We start from the raw sequence: 24,679 nt of genomic DNA, 5'->3' as shown, positions 1-24,679 counted from the left end.
GATACAGTAAGTACGCATCTCAGATGCTTTTGTTCATTTTTGCGTATTCCATAGTAAACAATCTTTGTCTCCATGAATGCTGCATGTCACGCAAAAGAAATATGCTTTTGGCATTGAATGCTGCACACACAATGCTGCATGAAAGGACAACTCCTTGTCACTATGGTTGGTTACTGCTTGACTAACATATAACAACAATTTAGTGCTCTGTTGAAGAGCTTCTTTCTTTGGTTATCTTTCTAAGATGAACACAGACTCGGTGTTGAATAGTAGAATGGATAGTAGAATTCACTACATAATAGGATATGTTATAATTTTGATGGTCATTTCAGAGCTTAGTATGGTAGCATGATTTAATAAAGCAGGTTAATGCCACCAAAATAATATTATTTCCTTAATATATATATAATATATATAATAGTATATAATATATACTTATTATTTGAATAATATATACCTATTAATATATATTATTAATATACTTTATATACTGCCTTTTTAAGACTCAAGGTAAGTAATCTCAGCCTCTAATGCTCTGCTCTGCCGAGCATCTGTGCTCCTTTGTGCACTTTTCTGGCCACAACCTTCAGAATGTTGAAGGCTGCAATCAAATTGGTTCTGTGCACTTCCATGTATACACACTTCCATCTGCTAGTTGAAAGCAGGAGGACAAACTTTTGACACAGCGAATTTTCCGGCGCAAGATATAGTCAGTGATTGAAAATGGCTCACGGAATCCTGTCTTTAAAAGTTAGTTTTGTAGTCAGTGATTGAAAATGGCTCACAGAATCCTGTCTTTAAAAGGTAGTTTTGTTTGAGGATAATCTCGCATGTTTGAAAGTAGGCAGTTCTTGGCCATATTTATTGACAAAACAGACCACACTCACTAGGAAAGATTCTTCTGCGAGGCTATTTAAGTAGATAAAATAAACAGAACCACAACAGGCAATGAATGAGCATGAAGCCCCAAGAGAGTTTGAAATCCCAGAGTGAATTGAGACATAAGAGGAGGAGATGAAAGACTAAGTTAGAAATGAAGACACAGAGCGCTAAGGCCAAGACAGATTATTGTGTGGTGTACTGAAAGCAATCACATGTAAGCTGTGAAGCTTATGAGCACAGACTGAGAATCAATTTAGATCACACTTCATTTTCAAAAACTAAATCCAAAGCCCTAAATGCTTTGTAACATGTAAACATGTGAGTGCACACAAGTCATTATCACGGACAGTCTAGGTAGGTTATGAATCTTCTCTCATTATTCCGTTATCACTACCTGAGTGTGAATGTAGACAGGTACGGTTTTGAATATAAACAGCATTTTCTTTCCATGTGCCTGATACCTCAGTTTAAAAGTAAACAGGTCCAAAGATCGTAATGGTTTTGAAGTAAAAAAAAAAATTCAGGAACCACCCACCTCCGGCCTCTCTCAGCCCACACAGCACATAATCATTCATTCAGATCATTAAACACCTCTCATACGTAATCGAGCCCAATGAACGTTTCAGTCCTCTCTCAGGACAAACACCCATAAGACCAGCTACTCACCGGCTTTCCCCTCCTCTACGTCCGACTTCATTTCCCGCTTTCCTCCCAGCACTTTTCCAACAGCGGCTACTGACACTTCATTTTTAACAATTACAACACCAAAGCGTCATCAGACCCGTGATCTCCAACAGAGAACCAATCATTAAACCTCTGTCTCACTGTGTCCTTCTCTGTCCGTTGGTTTTTCTCTCTGTCTGTCTCTCCGTATTGAGAGCGACAACCACTAGGATTTCTTTACTCCTCCCCCCCTTGCCCTCTCTTTCAAACTAACTGGGAGGGACAACATGGAAATAATACCATAAAGTCCAACACACACACAGGTGAGGGAAAGGGAGGAGCTGGAACAAAGGTGTAGAATTACAAGCAGGTGCATTCATTCTCTGCTTATCTTTCTCTTTCACTATTTCAATAGATACAGAAAAAACATTCAATGTAACTGTGTTAGAGTTCATATTTATTGTCTTACTATTTTAAATAACATGAAGCAGATGAAAAAACAGCCAGAAAAAAAAAATAGGTCCGTGACAAACCTTTTGGTTGCGTCTTTCCTTTAAGTCTTTAATCCTCAGATTGGGAAACATAGTGGAAACTAAAACTTGACACCTAGTAAACAAGACCATATAATCTTCTACAAAAAAAATAATGACACCAGAATCTGGGAACTCTCACTCACTCACTTTCAGCAGCCACTTCATCCTGGTCATGGTGAATCCAGAGACTATTCCAGTAACACTGGGAATGAAGTGGGAGTACAAACTGGATGGGATACCCATCCATACACACATTCAGACCCAGGTGCAATTTATCCTAGCCAATCCACCTACTGACATGTTTTCTGGGAGGTGTGAGGAAACTGGAAAACGTGGAAGAAACCCAAGCGGACACGTGGCGAACGTGCACAGACACTCCTCACGGACAGTAAGCCGAGCTCAGGATCAAACCCCGGTCCTGTGACGAGGCCTGTTTAGCCTTATTCCTTCAGGACAGGTTATGTGATCTGTAATATGTTATAATCTGATAAATTGTTTGTATAAATAGCCACCTGTATGTAAAGAATTCATACCACTTTATAACTTAATAAAATAATTATGCATATAAGCAATGATTTTGAATAAACCACCTCTATAGGTTGTATGTAGTGTAAGATTACTGTCGATAATGTTCAGGAATAAAAAGCTCTACTGCTCTAATAAATAGATATATTATTACATATTTAAATAGTGTTCAAAGAATAATAGTGCTGAGGGGGTAGGAGACATTTGTGTTAAATTACAGTTAATGGGGTCCCAAGCTACAAGAAATCTGAGAACCGGTGGTATACAGGATGGGGTTGTGTGAATGTCCTGCTCATTTTACAATCACTGAATGTGTGTGAATCGTTGATTTTACAATTTGTGTTCTCACTCTCCATTTATGAAACACCATTGCTAAAAGACTGTAATACTATTTTGCCATTTCTTATAGAAATAAAATATTTAACACAAAATTATGTGAAGTGGCATGAATATACACCATGGTTTCCTTCTTTGCTGAGAAGCAGAGGTCTCTGAGACCATTCTGCCATGTGGAATAACGTTTCTAGTGAGTGAACACTGCTCCATGTAAGATAATTCATTGCAGGAAAATACCAGCATACTAAGTGGTTTCTCTGTGAGCTGCCTCACTGTGTGAGTTGCCATGACTGCAAGGACTGCAGACGTGTATGTGCTATATGAGTAAAATTTCCTTTCATTTTTCTTTTAGTTTTCTCCCACTATATACACTATACAGGAATATAACAAACCAAAGCACAGACTGAGAACCCACCATAAGACAGAGAAGGCTGTGTGATTGTCAAGTTACTGCAGTATTCCATCGTGTTGATTGACAATGTAATTTAGCTGGGAAACATATATAATTTATTGTACACATATGCATACATAAAGACACAGACCAATTTAATTGTGGGAATGGAAAAAGAAAAAAAAAAGTGAAGGAAATCTGTACCCATATACAGCTGAGGCCAAACGTTTACATACAGTACACATAGGCTATAGATATTCAGTCTCAGTTTTTAACTGCACACATTTCATGTTTCCACACATTTCATGTTACCATACATTTCGTTTGGCAAGTCAAAAAAGGCATCTTCTCTGTTTACATCAGAGGTCATTTTAAAACAATTGATTATAGACAGATTTATCTGTGCTTTAATTCACTATAAGAATTCCTGTGGATCAAAATTTTACATATGCCAAGCTAACTGTCTCTTTAAACCATCTGGAAGATTCCAGAAATTGATGTAGTGAATTTTACAAGCTACTGATTGGCCAATTGTCATAACTAGGAGTTAATTGGGAAGGCACCTGTGGCTGGAAAAGGGCATACAGTTTAGAGGCAGTGCCCTTTTGCTCTACACCTTCGTCAACAAATACTAACAAAGTGTATGTAAAATTTTGACCCACTGAAAATCTGAAATGTGTGGATTTGTGAAAAATTGAGTTTGAATGCCTTTAGCCTAGGTGTGTATAAACTTTTGGCCTCAAGTGTAGTGCTGTCATTTTTGAGTTGTTCAGTAACTAAACAGCAAATAAACGTGACAGTGAGTGCTGTAGGAGGTGGGGAGGGGGTTCTCGCTGTTACAGGAGAAAAAGCACCAAAGCTCCATACAGTTTTGCTGCCTCATGTGATGTGTATACATGCACTTAAGTCATAAGACTCCCCAGTGGGCTACAGAGGTCATAGTAAAAGATAGAATGCAACAGAAAAGTGAAATTAATTCACCAGACAATGTGAACAAATACATTTAGTGAAAGGCATTTTCTGGAATACAGGTGAGACAAAAATTAATGTACAATGCTTTGGACATTGCATTGTCTTGCCTCTTAGAGCGAGCTTACTTCTCGGATGTTCAATCATTTGGTGAGTAAAAATTATCTGACAATCATTGAGGAGGAGGCAGAATTTGTGAGGATACAGGTTAGGAAAAATTGCTGGGGCCTCTCAGCCATTTATTTCAATCGGTATGCCACTGTAGAGACATCCATCCTACTGCCCCCGAAAAAAAGCAGATACCATGTTTTCTATGTGTAATAGGGATTTTAAAAAAATAAATAAATAAACCAGCCTTACATATGTATTGAGAGAACAACACATCTGAGGCATTTCCAGATGAAATTGTGAATTGAAATGATGTCCCAAATCACAGAGAAATAGTGAACACTATTGCACTAAATCGGTTACTTTTTAAATGGCTTGATGACAAATCTCCTCCGGTCTGATTACAATTGTTGAATGTTAAAGTTCAGCTCTGCTTCCCTCTCACTCATACAGCAACAACAATATTGGTACCAGAAATAAAAACCACTTTGTCTCATATCCCCCACCTTGCAGTGCTATATACGCTCATGTCCGAAGAAAAATTCAAATGATTAAATGCAGCATCATATTTCTCTCACACTCTCGGTCTTTATTTTCCTCTCTGTAATCGCTCTGTAATAACATTTTTCATTGCTGCAGTCCTGCACAGCCACAAGCTTAGTAAGTAACAGAGCAGTTCAGTACAAGAACATATTTATAGACCCTTACACAGAGAGAACAGCCTTTAGATTAATGACTAGCACAAACAGTTGACAAATCAGCACTCATTATGTAACCATAATTGATTAAGTTGGGATTCACAAATTTGAATATTGTGGGCTATATACAGACATACAATTTATTTTAAAAACCCATGGCATGCCAATACTTTGGCAATAATTGCTGGGTTATTATTCAGTTATTTATCCTTAAGTAAATTATTCAGTAACTACATAGAAACTAATAGGAAAATTACAGTTACAACAGTGAGGAATATAAAATCCGAGCATTTAAGGGGTTAAACTCTGAGTTTAAGGGGTTTTCTGAGTGGAAATAACAGAATGTTGAGTGGAAACTTGAGTGCAATAGACCTCATAAAGAATACAACAAAAATGCAAGGTTACACTACAAAAGACTCTATCACTTTGCAAGGCAATATTTATGCATGACTGTGGAGTTTGCACCAGCAGAACATGTTTTCTACACAGCAGGCTTTGGGAAGGTAGAAAAAGAATTCGACTTGCTTATTTTTCAATAAGCTCACAGGGTGCTGGCTATTTCTTAAAACTGGATTCTTTTCAGGTTTCTTTTTTTTTTTTTGAAATTACACAGGAGAGCAAAACTCAATGTGCCAAACTGCTTTTTTTTAATTATTATTTTTAAAATTGCTTGAAGTGGTTATCTCTGTTTTTTATTCAATCAGCATTTAATCAATCAGCTTCTGAATCTAGTTTTGGCAGCTTAGCCTATAAAAGAAAATAGTGTTTCTGTTATTAAACTGATCATGTAAGTAAAGTACAGTTGAGTACTTTCGTGTGATAGTTTTCACAGATTTTCCATCATCACAAATAACAAAATGGTGCATGTTAAGATATTTGATATATATTCCCTGAGAAAACGTGTACCTCCAGCATCTGTCTTATCCTTTTTATTATTCGTATCCTTTTTACGGTGGCCCATATGCACAAAACACATTAACAAACCAACAACACAACAGCAAATCAGAAAACACAATAACAACACAACAGCAGGTCATGTTTTGGCAAATTTGCTGTTGTGTTTTTGGGTTTGCTTTTGCTGTCCTGATTTTGATTTTGCTGTTGTGTTTTTCATTCGCCGCTGTAGCTTTTGGATCGTCTCTGCTGTGATATTACCCCCCTGTAGTCCACCTGCATACCTGCTGTACACTGACTTTGTCAAATCAAGCCTGGAGACCAAGAGAATCACGACAAAATTATATTCAAAATATTTTCCTGTTGGTCTTGCCTTATGTTCTGGATCATTCACTTGTTCCAGGATTCACCCACGTTTTATCTATATCCTGTTATATATTGTTGTCTATATATTTTACTGTATATCTATATATCGAAGATCAGTCGTAAAACAGAATGGATTTTCCATTTTTCCATTCAAAAACCATGAGGGATAAAAACAGTTACTCTCAACAGTAATTTTACTAATACATTTAAATCTAATATATATTTTTTTATGTGATCAAGTACCAAACTACAACAAAATTTCTAGCACTACTGAATCGGTGAGGATTTCGCCTTTAGGAAACTCACAAATTACATTTCTCCCATTTTCCACCACCACGGAGAGAACATGATTCATACACTAATCGCTGCTATAGTTCAGCTGTCACATTACAACAATTTCTTTAGTGTGTTAGAGACACCCATAACAAATCTTCAATTATTACTGAGTAATTGCTTTCTGCTTTATATACATAATCTGAATACTCCTGCTAAAATCTGACGCACAGGCTTATTACAGCCTCCATGCTCATGCTCATTCCTGTAAGTGTGTTCATGCCTTTATACAAATTAAAAGACCAAACCCTGCGTGACCTCCCTATACCACATGAATCCATGTGTTTGTTTTTGTATGAAATGCAGTATTGTTACCTTTATCCAGTGTTGTATCGTGGGTGCTGAGGTTTGTTAAGTTGCTGACCTCAGTGCCTCTCTGTCTGACAGCGTCTGAAAGAGAGAGAGAGAGAGAGAGAGAGAGACAGAGGCACACCATTAATACAACCTCACGACAAATCCTGAAAAACAGTAATTACTGCAGCGCAGGATGAGATCAGAGCAGCTGTGGGGAAGAAGCGAAGAAGCCATTTCTTCCTCAGCTGCCACTTTGACTACAGAACCCCTTAGAGGACGATATGAGAGTCTGCTGGATGATAGAGTGAAATGATAGCAGTCGCAGCACACTGACTGATCAATGACCCACCAACACACACTCACTTATGAACACATTGAAGCCTCTTGGATGAGTGGAAAAACAACATCAAGACAACATTAGACCGATAGCGCTGACTTATTCCTACATGGCCGTATATCTTTCCTGAAAACCAAGCTGAAAATTGCATTGAATAACACAGTTGGAAGACATTCTGGCTCAAATCCAGGGTGAGATGCTCAGAGCCGTTCTCAGAGGCTGTGTTTAAAAAAAAAAATCAGAGTGACGTCACATCTATAGCATAGCCTATGCCTCCAGTCAGAATAGCACCCACACAGCATCTATATTATAGCTCTATAAAGTCACATACACGTCTCGTTATGTAATTATCCAAGCACAAGAACAGTATACCTGTGCACAAAAACACATATATATGATCTAATCTAATTTCATATATTCATTTATGGAAAGCTGCGACAATATCATTTTCTCTTTCTGCTAGTAGCTGTGGTGTCTAATATTCTATACATCTCAATTTCCTTCTACACAAGCATTTACTGCTATTTTTAACTTTATACAATTTACAATTTTTTTCATCTTTGGTGCAGAATGTTATTCAGTACACTCTCATAATGCTCCTGATGTCCTGTGCAGTTGTGTGTACTGGCTGCTGTATCTATTTTATTATAGTGTTCGCTATGTCTATAATATTGCACTGCACTGTCATATACTGCTGAATATTTGCACTTTATGTAGCCATGCTTGCTCTAATATTGTTGTGTGTTGCACCATGGTCCTGGAGAAACGACATTTCATTCCAGTGTATATACACTGCCCACCAAAATTACTAATCGTTACAGAAAATAATTAAAACGTTCCACTCAAGCAATAAGGGAAACTATTTCTCTTTATCCTCATTAAAACTACTTTTCCCTCAAACATATATGTTCCAAAATTATTCTTATCCTGGTTGCCTTTGCTAGGAGGTTAGGTCATAGGACAATGAGCAAAACATACATCCAAATCAGCACAGAAATGGTTAATGGTTAGTGGAAGATGGAAATTCACATGCACAGGAAGGCATCACAATATATTAATCATTAGAGGTGCAGATAATTTTGAAACCAGTTTTTTATAGAATAAAAGATGCAGATGCTTAAATAAACAGTGAGTCTGAGCTCAAGGTACACTATATGGCCAAAAGTTTTTGGACACCTGACCATCACTCCCCAAAAAGTTGGAAACACACAATTGTATAGAATGTCTTTGTATGCTGTAGCATTATTGTTTCCCTTTGCTGGAACTAAGTGGCCCAAAACTTGTTCCAGCATGACAATGCCCCTGTGCACAAAGCGAGGTCCATAAAGACATGGTTTGTGAAGTTTGGAGTGGAAGAACTCGAGTGGCTTGCACAGAGCTCTGACCTCAACCCCACTGAACACCTTTGGAAGGAACTGGAACACAGACTGTACCCCAGACCTCCTCGCTCAACCTCACTAATGTCCTTGTGGCTGAATGAGCACAAATCCTCACAGCCACGCTCCAAAATCTAGTGGAAAGTCTTCCCAAAAGAGTGGAGGTGGACTAAATCTGGAATGAGGTGTTCAACAAGCACATATGTATGGATGTGATGGTCAAGTCTACATGACTTGACATAATACACTAGCAGTCACTGTCAGTTACTGTTGTTACATGCCATTGTCCTTTATTTCGCTTGTTTGTTTAACAGAACCAACCAGACTGAGTGTTTCCTGTCTGTTAGAAGACTCTCTGATTAACAGTGATGCCTTGGTCTGAGCTTATAAAGTACAGCTTAAGTTTCCACACCTCCTGAATAAGACATGGGTTGCTTTGATGGAGCAGGAGGTATTGTTGGTGCCTCATAGTGCCAGGGTCTAGAGTTGATGCTGAGCTCTGGTTACTGCCTGTATGTTCAAATACACCAAATATATCCACATGGTTTTCCTCCAGATATTCCAATTTCATCAGACCTCCCAAAAATATGCCAGTAAGTAGACTCGATACTCTAAAATGCCTCTAGATGGGAATAAGTGTGTGTATGATGGGCTTCCTATTCAGTATAAAGGATAAAGAGACCAGGATGAAGTAGTTACTGGAGATAGGTAGATGAATGAGTGAATGAATGAGTGAATGAATGAATGAAATGCTCCAACTGGCTTTGGTGTCACCAACATTGAGGCAAAAGGCTTAAAATGACGAATATGAATGGTAGATGAAAACTGATCTATAACTGATCTACACAAAACTATTGAGCAATGGATGTGTCAGACAGCAACATAAACTATCAGTCTTTTCTAAAAGATGTTGATGCAGTCTGATGACAGATGGAAACCATTCACTAATCTCTAGTTTCACAAGAAATAAATGGCATTTATCTCAATCAACTCACAAGCTGCGCCAATGGTATGGCTGGATTATGGGTATAAAATTTGACAATAAACACTGCTTTTTTCTCATTTTTAATATCTTAATATATCTATTGATACATGGCTATTGAAAATAGTCTGGGGTATATCAAAGCCCAGTTTAAGCCAATCCTTCAAAAACATTTAACCCTAAATTATTCCAGGCAGAAACCGAAAAAAATCCCCTTTTTACGTGTGTGGTCATGAAATTGTAGCAGGCAGTGAGTGTGTTGCGAATCCCATCTGAGTTAATATTATGGAACAATGCTGAAATAAAAACAGACAGAAATACAGCAAGAAAAAAAAAACAGAGCAACTGGAAAATTGAGATACAGTTCAGTGTCAGACTATAAGTGTATGTGTTTTTATGACAAGCAGCTGTATTTCTGCCACGGTATATTTTAGGTCTGAGGTAACCCTAGACAACTTTTCGAAAAAGGAAAAAAAAAAAAAACACTGACACTACACATCATTCTCAACATGCATTAACAAATCAATCAACGAAGAGTCAAACACATGATCACACACACACACGTACACATACAGCCTACCTGAAGTGCTGACAGCAAAAAGTCTGAGAGGATCACAGATTCCTGTGCGAAAGCACTGATGCATTGCTGTGTGGCTTAATGCCCAGACATTAACGGATTACAACCTGACATTACACACACTTGCACTCAACACACGTCAAGAATTAGGCATGCTGCAGCCACACACACTCTACTGCTACCAAGTACAGGTGTCTATAAAAAGCTGTGCTAATTTCAAATGCATGAAACAGATACCAGCATTACCGCACTACCCCTCTCTCTCTCTCTCTCTCTCTCTCTCTCTCTCTCTCTCTCTCTCGCTCGCTCTCGCTCGCTCTCTCTCTCTCTCTCTCTCGCTCTCTCTCGCTCTCTCTCGCTCTCTCTCGCTCTCTCCCTCTCGCTCACAAATACACACAGCTAGGCTACTCTGGCAGACAGGCATTCTGGCATCACACTGTCCCATAGATAAAAATAACAAAAGTCATTCATTAATGCAAACGATGCCACCAGAAAAGATCCCAGTGTGGTTTATTCAGAACGTCCTGCTTTCAAGTAAACATATTCACAAACATATCCAGATATAACCGGTGCTTTGACGGACGGATAACAAGCAATGTCTCTTACGCAGTGAGGGAGGAAGAAAAGAGAGAATAAAGCGGTGTGATGCAGCAGAGTGACATTTCAAAGTGAGGAGGAGGCGACTTTACACTCGAGAACAACATCTCTGTCGAGCCTCCAAAAAGACTCATACAGATGATGGCCTTCAGCACTAGAAGTGACTCAGAAAAGTGTCTAAGCAGCGTATTGCCATTTTAAATCTTTCATAACAGTGGTCAGTTTCTATAGGTCACACCATTAAAAGTAAAAGGACCAGAGAAGGGAAATTATGTGCTACATTTACTCTGTTCCTTTGGTAACTTGTTAATAAACTTTAGTGTTTTCTTGCAGTTGCAAGTGTTATTTTGTCTAGAACATATAACATTAGCGTTCTGTTAATTTAACTGGTGATTTCACCCAGGAGCTACAGTATCTTCCTTGTATGAGCCGATACTGAAGCAGGCGAAGCAGCACAACAGAGGGTGTGACATCTGGATCCAACATGGACATTATTTATCTCGCTCACCTGAACACTAACACACCTGTTTCCTATTTTCGGTCATTTTCTCAGTGTATTTTCACAGTCTTTGTGAGGTTTTGACTTTGTCTGCAGATTCTATTCTGAGCATAATTTTTATCGTCTCCTAGCTTCCTGCTTTTGTTTCTTCTGTTTCTGCTATGATTGCTTGTGTTTTGACTACATTTGTGCCTGACAATATGGATTTATGAAGAAAGATTTTACTCACACTTCTATCCACCTGCTTTGGAATTTGTGACACAAACACAAGACCAAAATGCTATCTTCCTGAAGTCAAATCCTGTCCCATTTCTCACAACCCAGTTTTATGGATATATCCATCTATCCAAAGACTGCACTTCTTATAAACTGCCTACTTTAGCCAACTACTAACTAAATACAACAGACGTGATTTCCTCCAGACTCTGTAAATATGTAAACTTGAAATATCAATAACCCTACATATATCTAACACCTTCTCCTAGAAAACTGGTGTTGCATGTCCATCATTTGCATTTTTGGAACATCCATTCATTCATCTTCAGTACCCGCTTTATCCTGGTCAGCGTTGCAGTGGCTCTGGAGTCCATCCTGGGAACTCTGGGCATGAGGTGGGAATACACCCTGAATGGGACACCAGTCCATCACAAGGGACCATGGACACACACACACACACACACACACACACATTCATACCTAGGGTAATTTTGCATTGCCAATCCACCTATCAAGGTTGGAGGAAACCAGGGGAACCTGGAGGAAACCAAAGTGAACATGGAGAGAACATGCAAAACTCCATACAGACAGTAACTTTAGTTCTGGGAACCCTGGAAATGAGAGGAAGCAATGCTACCCACTGCGCCACCAAGCAGTGTTGGAACATTATTGACTCTTATTAATTTACGAGGTCATATCATTCACAAGTCATGTGCGCTGTGCTAAGCTGGATTTTACAATTAAGCAATATACTGAATATTATACTGAATATTATACTGAGTAGTTACACTGAATATTGGCTAGGCTGTGATTTCGCCGTAGTTAATCCAATATTCATTATAACCGCCCAAGTGCAAGTGAAATATTATCGAGTAAGTGACATTTCAAACATAATATGGCCAAATGTTCTGTTTATTTCTGCTCCGCTAGCTGAAATAGATCCCAAAGAAGCTATACTCACTTTATAGCCTGACGGCTAGCTGGTTAGCTAGCTCACATTGATTTATACATTCCTGTTAAAGGTACTTCCGGTGAAATTGGCGTTCCTGCTTCCTTTTTATCTTCATCTGAGGAGCTTTCATATTTTAAGCCAAAAGTTATATTCCTGAAACGTATTGTTTGCCATGTCCACTGATGTTACGTAGTGAACACAGACGAGCGGAGTGATACACGCACACAGTGAAACGTCCCAGTGCGGTTGTAGGAAATATAGGCACTCTTGGAAAGCTGCTCAACCAATCAAATTAGTGGACCAGAACTAACTGTTGCATAATAACATTTACGTGGATTCATTTTCAGTCATAGAATAAATGAACATTAGTGAATGCAAGTGTATTTAGTTAACATTTAAACAAATGTCAATAAATATGTTAGCTTTGAATGTCAAGAGAACTTTAATGGTCGACCACAGAACAAAAGACAAAGGGCATGTAATGACATAAACATAATAGACAATATAATGTTTTGACTTTAGGCAATTCTACTGAGTCTTTCATGGCACATTAAGAGCTCTGATCGAATGATTTTGAAAACATACGTAACTATTGCTTGCTTGCATTAATACGCAGATTTCTTTAAAATTCTTCAAAAGCTGCCAAGTGCACAATCACACCAATTCATAGCACCATAAGTGAATTTAAAAATAGAGATTGTATGAAGGGCTTTCAGCTTCACCTTGTGCATCTGGGTAGCTTCAGGGCTAATCATAAAAAAGCTGCCATCACACACAATTACTCTGTGCTTCTGGAAATGAAAGATGTGCTGGATTGGTCATATTGTCATGATATAATACAGCATGATAAGGAAATCTGAAATACTGTTAATGTGCTGTACCAGAATAGAAAGAAAACATGAAAATGAAAATACATGAATAGATTTCCAGGCCACCCCTTTTTAAAAGCAAAGATTCGACATTCAATATATCCGGACAAAAATCTGTAACCAGTATTTCTACAGTGTTTTGAAAAATAATTGAAATATAATTAATAATAATTTAAATATTTAAACACGTTTCATTTGGTTGAATCTTCTAAACAAATGAAATTCTACTTAAGCTTTATATGTTATTTAATGATTAACTGTAATGTTCTTTAATTGTAAATGTATGTATAATTGTAATGTTCTGTTATAAGCAGATTCTGTGTTATACCAAGTAATTGATCCTGAGTTTTACAATCATCATAGCATGACTTTTTCTTACTATTCCACCCCTAGGGTTCAGGAAAAACTCCAGACTTATTAAAAGAGATTCTCTACTAGAAACTCATATAGCCCAAGTCCTAAAACCTTAATGTTGCCCTGAAGATTATAAAATGCGTTTTTATGAGCAATTTCTGAGTGTGCAGACAGGTTAGAGTGTGAAAACTGTAACTGTATTGATTTTGCTGCATTCTCTTAACAAACAGAAGGCAGTTCAGTGAGTACTATGTCACAGGCAAGTGTTTTTGCGTCATAAAATATAATAGTCAAATATACTCCAGTATGCAAATTTATTTTACACACTGGAATATGACTAGTTTTTATTTTTTACCGAGTGCAGATTTGAGGGCATTTCTAAATTGCGTATTCTTGAAGTGTGATGTTTTTAATGAATGTAAATGTGTCACAGCTTCTGTGCCTTTTTTTCTGTTGTCTGATGACATTTTGTACCAAACCAATCAATCAGATGACCTTTAAATCAAGATTGAGATGCCTTTCAAGCTAAACTCGACTCGCTACCTCCATTTGGCTGTAACTTCATACTAATGATTACCATGCACTCGCTCACACACACACGCACACACATACACACACACACACGTACATGCAAGCATACTCAGAGACGACGATTACTATCTTGTCATTTTGTTGCCAAAGTGTAAACAGATATTAACCCCCTCTCCACATCTGTGTTTAACATCATGACACACTGCCTCGAACACACTCACACCCACACACACACCCTGTGACAGTGTATACTTTCTGGCCTGAACATTACCACAAAAACATCATTTCACCACTCTCCAGTCGTGACAGCCCTTATCCATGATTACATGATTACCCGTGACATTTCAACATGCTCTCAATAAATACACATTAATTAAACTGCAGACGCGAGTCCACTGAACCTCAGAGAAGCATAATGAAACATAATGACATAGAATAAATGATAAAGAACAGAACATCCAAGTTAAAAAAGGAAAATGTAGAAACAGTGCACAAATGTGAACATGTAAAAATTTGAAAAATTTGATTCTTATAATACATGGCCAATAAACAAACTTTGCTGAATATTCACAATGCTATTCACAGTCTCATACACATACTTATAATAGCTACTTACACACACTTTACACACATACACATGCAATATTAACACTCATCTACTCACTTCTTTCCCTTGTCAGAGCAAAAAGCATTTATTCCCAATGGGGAGAGAAAGACAGAGACGAACAGACAGAGAGAGGCTGCTGTCTTGTCAGGCCCTCTAAATCCTCTACACTGACTCTGAAGATGCAATCTGACACGTCCTGAAGGTTTGTATGTGTGTGTGTGTGTGTGTGTGTGTGTGTGTGTGTGTGAGTGAGAGAGAGAGTGAGTGAGTGAGAGAGAGCAAAATATAGACTGTTCTCTCTTGAGTTCACTATAATATCCATTTTCACTCCATATGCACCAGCCAATTATTAAAAAGAGGAATAAACTACGTAATAATAAACTAAGTCTGTCACGTAATGAATAAAACACGATGGAGCATACTGTTTTAGAAATAACCATCTGGTTATATGGTGGTTATTAGGCTTACAAGGCTTAAATCATGTGACTGCCATACGAGTCCCTCTGAATTAGCTGTTGTTATAGACATGACAATGCATTAGAACAGCTGTATTAATATAAACCTGTGATTTGACTTGTTGCCAAAAACTACTGTCAAAGTCGTGCCTTCCAACCAATCAGAATTGAGAATTCAACAATACTGAATCCACTGAGAATATACATACGTGCTTCCGGAAGTTCTCTGTATAAAAATAGCACATAGTCGGTAAATTGAAGAAAAAAAAAACTTTTCATTCATTCATTGATCTTTAGCTTTATCCTGGTCAGGGTAATCTCAGGAACACTGGGCATGAGACAGGAATACATCCTGGAATGAACATTATTCCATTTATACATAGTGTCAGTTTATAGTCAACAATCTGAGAGGTGGGGAGAAACCACAGAACCCAGACGAAACCTCGCGTAGACATATCAAAAACCACACAGACAGTAACCCAAACTCAAGGGACCCTGGGGCTGTGAGGCTGCATACAGTTTATTTCTACGTATATTAGCGTTTGAATAAATTAAAAGATACCTAGCACACAGGCCTATGAAGGAGCCAGCAGTTTTTCTGTAATAACAGTTCACAGAGGTCAATGACAAGCCTGAGGCCACTCGCAGCTTGAATAAAGGTGTGACGGGCACCAACAGCTCTGAAACTTCAACTACATGAAATGTACTTTTGAAGGCCTGCATAAAAATCTCATCTACTTGATGAGGAATATCTGTTGGCCAAGGCGTGGGACAATTGAGAACAATGGCTGAATAAGAAGTAAGCACATTCTCAAAATACTGACATCAACCAGAAAGAGCTGACGTTCTAAGCTGCAGCTATGCATTAGATTACAGTGCAGACCTTGAGATGAACATTGGACATCATCCAAAATGCCTCCTACTACAGCTCTCGTTCATTCCTCTGTTTGTGTGGGGAAGTCATTTGACCCAATGGGAAATTAATTAACTTATTCCAGTAAACATCTCTAAGTGGATACAGCCTCCTTGCTTGCATTGTTTTCAATTTTGACCTTTATCATCACTTGTCGTGGTACATTATGTTTTAAATGTACTTCAGTTCAGCCCAGAAAACAGTCATGCCCCCCAAAAAAAAACGTTTTGAAATAAGGCAAACCAAATACACTAACACAGTTGATTACACACACAGTGACACTTTTTTCTAAATCATACACCCTCCCATCTAATGTACAATCTCTCTTCCTTCCTTCCTTCCCCCATTGTCTCTCTCACTCTGTTGCTTTCCCTTACTGTTACACACAGCCAATGCTTCTTTTTGGCAAAACTGGCCAAGATGAACAAACAGCCCATTGAGGTGATGAAAGATCCCTGGCCCCAGCAGAAGCTTTCTTTCAGTTCTAACACACAAACAATGAAACAGCTGATTGATTCACAATGTGTTAACAATGAAACAGCAAATGCCACAACAAAACCTTCTCGCACCAGTGTTTCTGTGTCTCTATTCCTTTGTCACACGCAGAAGACAATAAGGCTTGTGGGGACTTACATCGATTCAAGTGACACTGCAATAATAACCATCCCATTGAGCGCCAAGATGCTGTGGTCAGGAAAGGACATCCAAGAAAGGACATACATTTTGGACATTCCAGCATTTTTCAATCTTCTTTTATAGCATATGCTTAATTACTGCAAACAATAACATGGACATATTTCCCTATAATAAGAAAAAAACCTCTAAGTACACTGATTCAAAACTCACTCTTAAAGGAAGCTTGTTCTGACAGTCACTTAAGGTTTATGCAAAACATATTTCTGGAAAACATTCAAATTCATCAGTAAAAGTGTTTTTTTTTTTTTAAATTAAGCTCAAAATCTGTAGAATTTATCCTTTTCAGAGATGGGACTACTATTCAGAGGGAAGAATATGTAGATGTGTAGGCCTAATGGTGCATGGATGCAGCAAATCCTTCAGGAGAACATATGGAACCAGAACTACTGAAGTTTGATAAACTATGCTCTTAGATAAATGCTAAATCTCAAACCGTAATTGTTCCTTGACTTGTCTCATAAAGCTTATTTATAGAAACCTACAACCATTTCCCTACCCAAGTTTTCCAAGTAGAACCACCTTAGGAAGCTTAGAACCTTTAACTATCCAAAGAATCCTTGAAGAACCCTTTTTTTTTTTTTTTTTTACTAAGAGTGTAAATAAGAACACTTTCAGTAAAATGCTCTCTTATATCAGTCTCATCCTAACATCAGACTGTAATGGTCGTAGTTATAGAATTTGCATTATACTTCAATCAGCCATAACATTAAAACCACTAACAGATGACGTGAATAACATTATCTCGCTACCATCGCACATACCAAGGGGTGGGTTATATTAGGCAGCAAGTGAAGTTGATGTGTTGGAAGCAGGAAAAATGGGCAAGCATAAGGATCTGAGCAACTCTGACATGGGCCCAATTGTGATGGCTAGACGACTGGGTCAGAGCATCTCCAAAACTGCAGGTCTCGTGGGATGTTCCCAGTATGCAGTGGTTAGTACCTACCAAAAGTGGTCGAAGGAAGGAGAACAGGTGAACCTGCAACAGGGTCATGGGCTCCCAGGGCTCATTGGGGAGTGAAGGCTATCCCGTCTGTTCGGATCCCACAGAAGAGCCAGTGTAGCACAAATTGCTGAAAGAGCTAATGCTGGCTGTGACAGAAAGCCAATATAATATAATATAATAATATAAGATAATGCCCGCCACCCCACACACCCACACACATGCACTCACACACACTGTAACAACTGTTCAGGAATGGTTTGAGAAACATGACAGAGAACTCAGGGTGTTCACTCGGTCTCCAAATTCCCCAGATCTCAATCTGATCGAGCATCTGTGGGACGTGCTGGACAAACAAGTCTGATCCACGGAGGCTCCACCTCGCAACTTACAGGACATAAAGGATCTGCTGTTAATGTCTTGGTGCCAGACACCACAGCACACCTTCAGAGGTCTTGTGGAGGCCATGCCTTGACGGGTCAGAGCTGTTCTGGAGACACAAGGGGGACCTACACAATATTGAGCAGGTGGTTTTAATGTTATTGCGGGACGGTGTATAGTCACTTATACCACACGGCTGATGAATTCTCGAATCTGACAGGTCAGAAGGTGTTTAATGTTCTATAAGAGCAGCTCTGACAGTAGTGCTGTCTGTAATGTAAATCACAGATTTATGTTAATGCATTCATTCTAATACATTATCATTTCTATAGCAACCACTCATTCACAGAGCTTTTAGGTCGTATGCTCCACATAATCTACGACTAATAATAAACAGATTTTAAAAAACATTTTATTTAACAGAGATAAATGTATAATCATTTATATGATTAAGCTTTCAGTAAGAAGACATTTATGGAAGGAGATTCCAGTGTTCAGAGTTTCATGTTTCTCTGTAAAATGACAAGCTGTGTTTTTTTTTGTTTTGTTTGTTTGTTATATTAACTTCCAAAAGAGAAAAAGACAGAGGTCGTTGAATGATTGTTTAACTTAACTCATGGATGTTCCACAGCATTAAATTTAACTATAAACAGTCAGAAAGTATGATGACATGATAAGTGTTATTCAGTAATAAATTAAAAATCAGGAATCACTGGCAAACTGTTGTGGTATAAGAGGAATAAAACACTTCGGGGTGGTGACAGCATCACACCTTCACTTTGTTGATTATCTTCCTAGAACAGCACACACTGTCATGAGTTATTCTGGACATATTTTATGAAAACAATCCATCAACTGCCCTATGGGTTACATTATGAGTAAGAATTGAGTAAACAGGCTGTTCATTTCTCAGTACAGCGAAACGAGTCGAAGTGCTTATCTGTGGTAAGCCTGCAGATGGGGTAGATAGAAATCAGACCGAAAAAATGTTGGAATATTCCTTTAGGCACTTAGTAATGGCCATCCATGGATGTGTCTGGTCAGTCAGTGCGCACTGTGATAGCCCTAGCAGCCACTCAGCCTCTTTAGGGCTTTTTTGGTTAAGGTGTGTTAAACCAGATGCATAAAAATGTACAAAAAAATCCTTTATACATTGATTTTGTAATGCACATTTTAAAAAAATCCTGTGTACTTTTTATTATGGATTTTTATTGTCCAATCTGCACTCTCATTCTGCATATGAGGAGTTACTCACTGCTGCCAATGTACTGTTGACGTTTTTTTTTTTTTTTTTTGCACATTGTTAACTTATGTGAGTCACATTCCGCGTGTGTTCAGGCATGCTTAGCCAATAAAAAACTGATTCTGATTTTGATTTTGATTATGATATGAGGACTCATGAACTCACGCGCACGTTTGTGGTGACATGCAGGACCTTATGAGGACCTATGAACGAACACAGAGGGATAACTGCGTTCATTCATGTCACCTCCCTGGAGAGCATGTGGAAGCTGAAGCTGAAGGTGAAGGTGCGCTCTTACCGTGGCAGCTGCGTGCCTGTCTCCGCTCCACCGTGGCCGTGTCTCGCGCTCCCGCTTCCCCCGTTTCGTCACGCGCCACCGGGTCCGCGCGCAGCTCCGTCGGCTCCTGACTCGCGCGACCGATGGTGGCGTCTCCGCGCCGCGCGAGCTGCTCTCCGTCCTCCATCCTTTCAAAGATCACCCGCTGCCGCTCATCAGAACCACTTCTCTCTTCTACCCGTGTTACAGCGCGACGATCTAAACGCTACATCCAGCTCTACGCAAACTGAATTCCGTTCAGGGGTCTGAATTCCATGATGACGTTAATCTAAACAGAGAGAGAGAGAGAGAGAGAGAGAGAGAGAGAGTATGTGTGTGCACGCGCGCGCGCGAGCGAGAGAGAAACGTATGTGCTGTATTGCTGCTCTCGCGGACAGAACGGCGCGCTGAAGGATGACGAACAGCTCCTTACCGGACTGTACCATCTGCACGGGAGCGGGGGGGGGGCAGAAGGGCACATTAAATGTAACAGTTACATCATTTTGACGCAAACTATTTTAAGACTATTACTAATATATATATAACATTCAGGGACATTTATGAGTACAAATTATTATAAAGTGTCAGGAGTCTTACAGGATTACAGGAGTATAATGTTTGTTACAATCTTTGACATACAAACTACACGTGCACACACACACACACACACACACATATTATCGCAGGTAATAACTGTGCTTGTGCTTTAGGGAAGGATAAAGCCCTCCAGAGACCTGATAAAAGTCCTGCGCCTCAACACAAGCAGTTTAGAGTGAAAATAATTGCGTTAATACAGACCCGCATGCAGGACACACACACACACACACACACACACACACAGGACCTATGTAATGCTACCCTGATGAGGGTTTACCCTTGAGCTCTGTTGAGCTGTGCATGGTTCTAGCTGAATATGATTATGTCTAATCATAATAAATAATCACAGTGAAACGTTTTTTGGAACTGCAAATTGCCTTCATAATACAGTTCCAGTGTTTTGCAGTCATCTGGGAAAATTTGTCAACTCACACTCAAGGGTATAAAAGGGCTGCATATAATGGAAGATCAATATGTTAATTTCATTATTTCACATCAGCATCACTCTCTCTCTCTCTCCTTCGCTGTCTCGTTCTCCCTGTGTCCATGTGGGTTTCTTCTGGGTTCTCCTGTTTCCTCCCACCGCCTCTCATACAAGATGGCCTGCAATGGACTGGTGTCTCTTCCAGGGTATAGTTCCACCCCATGGCTGTTGTTCATCACATAGGCTCCACATCCACCACAACACTGACCAAGATAAAGCCGTTACTAAGATGCATAGGCTTGCACTGAGGAAGCGTAGATAGTAGCATTTCAAAACCTCTGGATTAATTCATCATATTGCATGCATTATGCTGCTTGCCACTACCTGTATACTGTTTATCTCAACTAACTGCACCATAATTCTTATTTATTCCATTTAACTTAATTGCCATTTGCATTACTGGTATGCATCATATTGTTTACCACTGTACATGGGTAACTATTTGTTATTTGCACTACTGGTTGGATGCTAACTGCATTTCGTTGTCTCTGTACTCATACTCTGACAATGACAATAAAGTTGAACCTAACCTAACATAACCTAAATTCATGCAAACATCCATACTTGAGCTTCCACTCTTTTCCCACTGATGTGCTTGTGAGTAAAAAATGACTTTATGGTAATTGCCTGTGATAAGGGTAAGCATTTAAAAAGGCAGCTTGTACATCTGTAGCCAGACCATGACTAAGCAGCTGTTCAATATAAAATCGAGATAAAATGACATTTTTCATCGCGTCCTGAACATGCTCTAACTGTTGCCAAAGTTAGCTAGCTAGATTATTGGAGCTGTATTCAATACCAGGCGATTGACATAAAGGAATTAGCTAGCTAGCCAAGTGTGAAAAACATGGCTAGCTCTTTACAGCTTACCGTAATCAGGAGTGTACTGTTAATGTGCTTGTCGTTCATGCATTTCAGTACCTAAACACATTTCAGCCCAAACACTACTATTCTTTACTGGATATGATGACACAGTTGTTAACTAAATAATTAATTATTAGTTTGTGACAGCAAGAGAAATCCGGGAAAGTGAATGCATATATGCCCCACACATGCACACACACTATAACATTTAGCCATACAGTATTTAATGTTGTAAGGAAACAACTGTAATGAAGATGCTTAATAATAATTAGAGCAAGTGTGAGAGAGACAGACAGAGAGAGAGAGAGAGAGACTGCACAGCTGTCTGCTGAACAATGCAGGGTCATTTATTCTAATTTAGTATTTATCTGCTAAAGGAGGTGAGTTATCAGTAAGGAGTAAATGGAAACACAGCCAAGTGTGACGAAAGTAGTGTGTGTGTGAGAGAGAATAAGAGAGAGAGATAGAGAGAGAGAAACAGAGAGAGAGAGATGATGATGGTGATGATTGTGATGATGATGGGTTATGATGGAACATTATAGAATAAAACTCCCAGTCCGTTATCATAATTAAAGCTGCCTAAAATAGTTTTGTGTATCAGGGGGAAAGGCCCTATTCACAGTCTCGTCCATCTTCAGGAGGGCCTCTGAAAACTCCCTGAGCCTCACTGCACTCTGTTTGCTGCACTGAAATCTCTGTGATGGATGGAACCACTTTCCGTGTGTGTGAGAATTAAGTGTTGAGGTCACACTGCCTTCAAATCAAAAGGTCCAAACTTATTGCAGTATCACCATTTAATAGCTCTATACCATCATTCCATTAGCCCTCTTTCCAGACTTCAGATGTTCCACATATTTTATGTCCACTAACATTCCTGACTGCTGATCAATATCGAACATTTTGTGCTCTAATTCAACCCAAAGGATCTGCTCGTTAGCTAGAGATCCACAGAAAGGATATACTATAAATGTTGAATAAGCATACTGAGTTAATGAATATTATGCCACTGCACTGTTGAATTCTCAAATCTGATTGGTCAGAAGGTGTTGACTAATTATTTGAAATATTTTAAATATGCTTGTTCTAATATATTATTATTTCTATAGTAGCTGCTTATTCACAGAGACTTAAAGGGTGGATGCTTCACATAATCTTGGGCTAATAATAAAGAACAGGGGATTTTATGCTTTCTGGTTTCGCTGTAACATACAAAGCTGTTTTTTTTTTTACTTCAACAGAAAGAAAATAGAGAGGCTTTTGAAGGATTATGTATAGCTGTTAGAATGTATGCGATAACTTGTTTTGAGGATGTTCTCCAACTTCAATGTAACTATAATTGAATAAAATGTATGACAAGTCATTCATTATTACTAAACAAAAAATTGTAAGCATTGGGAAATTAAAAATAAAACTCTTCATGACATGTTATTATAGGAAAACAGTAAACTTTACATTAACTCAGATTCACATCATGCTGCAAAACACCCTCATTCCTTTAGCAGCATTTCTGTTTTCCATATTGAATTTTATTTGTATTTTATTTTAGTTTTTGTTTTAACAATAGACATCTGGATGTAGATTTATATTTAGATCCCTAATGAGCAAGCTAATGACAGTGGCAAAAAAAAAAAAAAACTCCCTGGGATGACATGAGGAAGAAACTGCGAGAGGAACCAGACTCAAAAGGGAACTCTTCTGGGTGACACTGGACAGAGATTATAAATCATTACTCCACAACTGTACACTATAAATTCCAACAATACTAACGGTACTACTTTCATCCTGTTGAAAGGATGTTCACTACGAGTATCACAGTGTTTATGATTACAGCAGCAGTTCTTAGGTACAAGTCTACAATATAGTGAGATTTTCCACTGATGAAAAAGACTTGGAAATAATCTTAGAGCACTCATGTGGGACCATCCACAGCAATCAATTATAATTACATTTTGAATCACTGAGTTCTTTGTTCTTTTGTCAGTGCAAGGAAACATATCAAAATTCTTGTCTTGGTAATTGCACACATTAGGCTGAAAATTGTTGGAGTATTCCTTTAACCTGAGTCATGAATTACATTCACTACAGCAAAGTCTGAGAAATATGAACGTGAGAGAAATGTGTGTGTGAGTGTGTGTGTGAGAGAGTGAAAATGGGATTTAGACTGCTGTGGTTACATTTCCTGTGATGAAGCCTATTCATCCTCTTCTAGCGCCAAAGAAATCAGACAGTCCAATTTTTTGCTAAGAAAGCACAATCCTCTCCAGATATTTATTCCATTTCTGGCAAGCATTTAACCTGAGTGGAAACATTAAATAAACTTGGAGGCGTTCAACAGCGTGTGAATCTACGGTCTGGCACTGTTTCATTAAAGGCCTGCTCAGGACTTCACCACACTGCCAGAACAGGGTTTTTTCCTTCTCTAAGCTAGTGCTTGTATTGTTTGGTCCAGGATTAATCCGGACTGAACCATCTGCAGAGTTGCTTTTAAATATGTCAGTGCAGAATGTGACCTAGCCTTCCTCTCGGGTCAGGATTAGTCTACAGTTGTTTCCCTTATCTCATATCTCTTCCTTTTTCACAGAAAACACACACACACACACACACACACACAATATTCTCTCTAATCTCATAAAAACTGTCTTATATAAACTATAGTATATACCCACTTTTGAACAACCACACGCCCCAACCCCTCCCACCCAAAAATTGGCCCTGAGATTCTCCTCATCACTATGGTAACAGCTGATCGTCTGGTGTCAGTCAGGTGTTTCCGTGGTAACTGCTGGGTTTTGACTGGCCAGAGGTCTTCTGGGATATGAGGGGCAGATGGCATTATGGGATATGTTAGTCAACCGTGACATCCGCCCTCTGAGAACCAGCTGAGCCTTATAGACTGAC

At 38.8% G+C, this 24,679-nt stretch overlaps 1 protein-coding gene across 5 annotated transcripts in view; it reads right to left on the bottom strand.

Moving 5' to 3' along the window:
- Window positions 1-20,240, bottom strand: part of kazna (kazrin, periplakin interacting protein a) — a 49,982-nt gene extending 29,742 nt beyond the window's left edge. Inside the window, exons 1-2 of one of the 5 annotated variants that reach the window (XM_026915636.3) lie at window positions 19,819-20,240; window positions 7,014-7,088 (exon numbers count right to left, since the gene is read on the bottom strand). In XM_026915636.3, the coding sequence (XP_026771437.1) occupies window positions 7,014-7,088; window positions 19,819-19,984 (241 nt within the window). In that variant the 5' untranslated portion in view covers window positions 19,985-20,240. Of the gene's footprint in view, window positions 1-1,548; window positions 2,533-7,013; window positions 7,089-10,267; window positions 10,412-14,946; window positions 15,097-19,818 lie in introns of those variants that run through there. The other 4 variants (XM_026915643.3, XM_026915652.3, XM_053235971.1 and 1 more) reach the window with 4 other exon arrangements.
- Window positions 20,241-24,679: the final 4,439 nt, after the last annotated feature.

This window comes from Pangasianodon hypophthalmus, chromosome 8, assembly GCF_027358585.1.
Source record: "Pangasianodon hypophthalmus isolate fPanHyp1 chromosome 8, fPanHyp1.pri, whole genome shotgun sequence".
Classification (NCBI taxonomy): domain Eukaryota; kingdom Metazoa; phylum Chordata; class Actinopteri; order Siluriformes; family Pangasiidae; genus Pangasianodon; species Pangasianodon hypophthalmus.
Note: the sequence above shows the minus strand (reverse complement) of the source record. Positions and strands in the feature narration are given on the sequence as shown.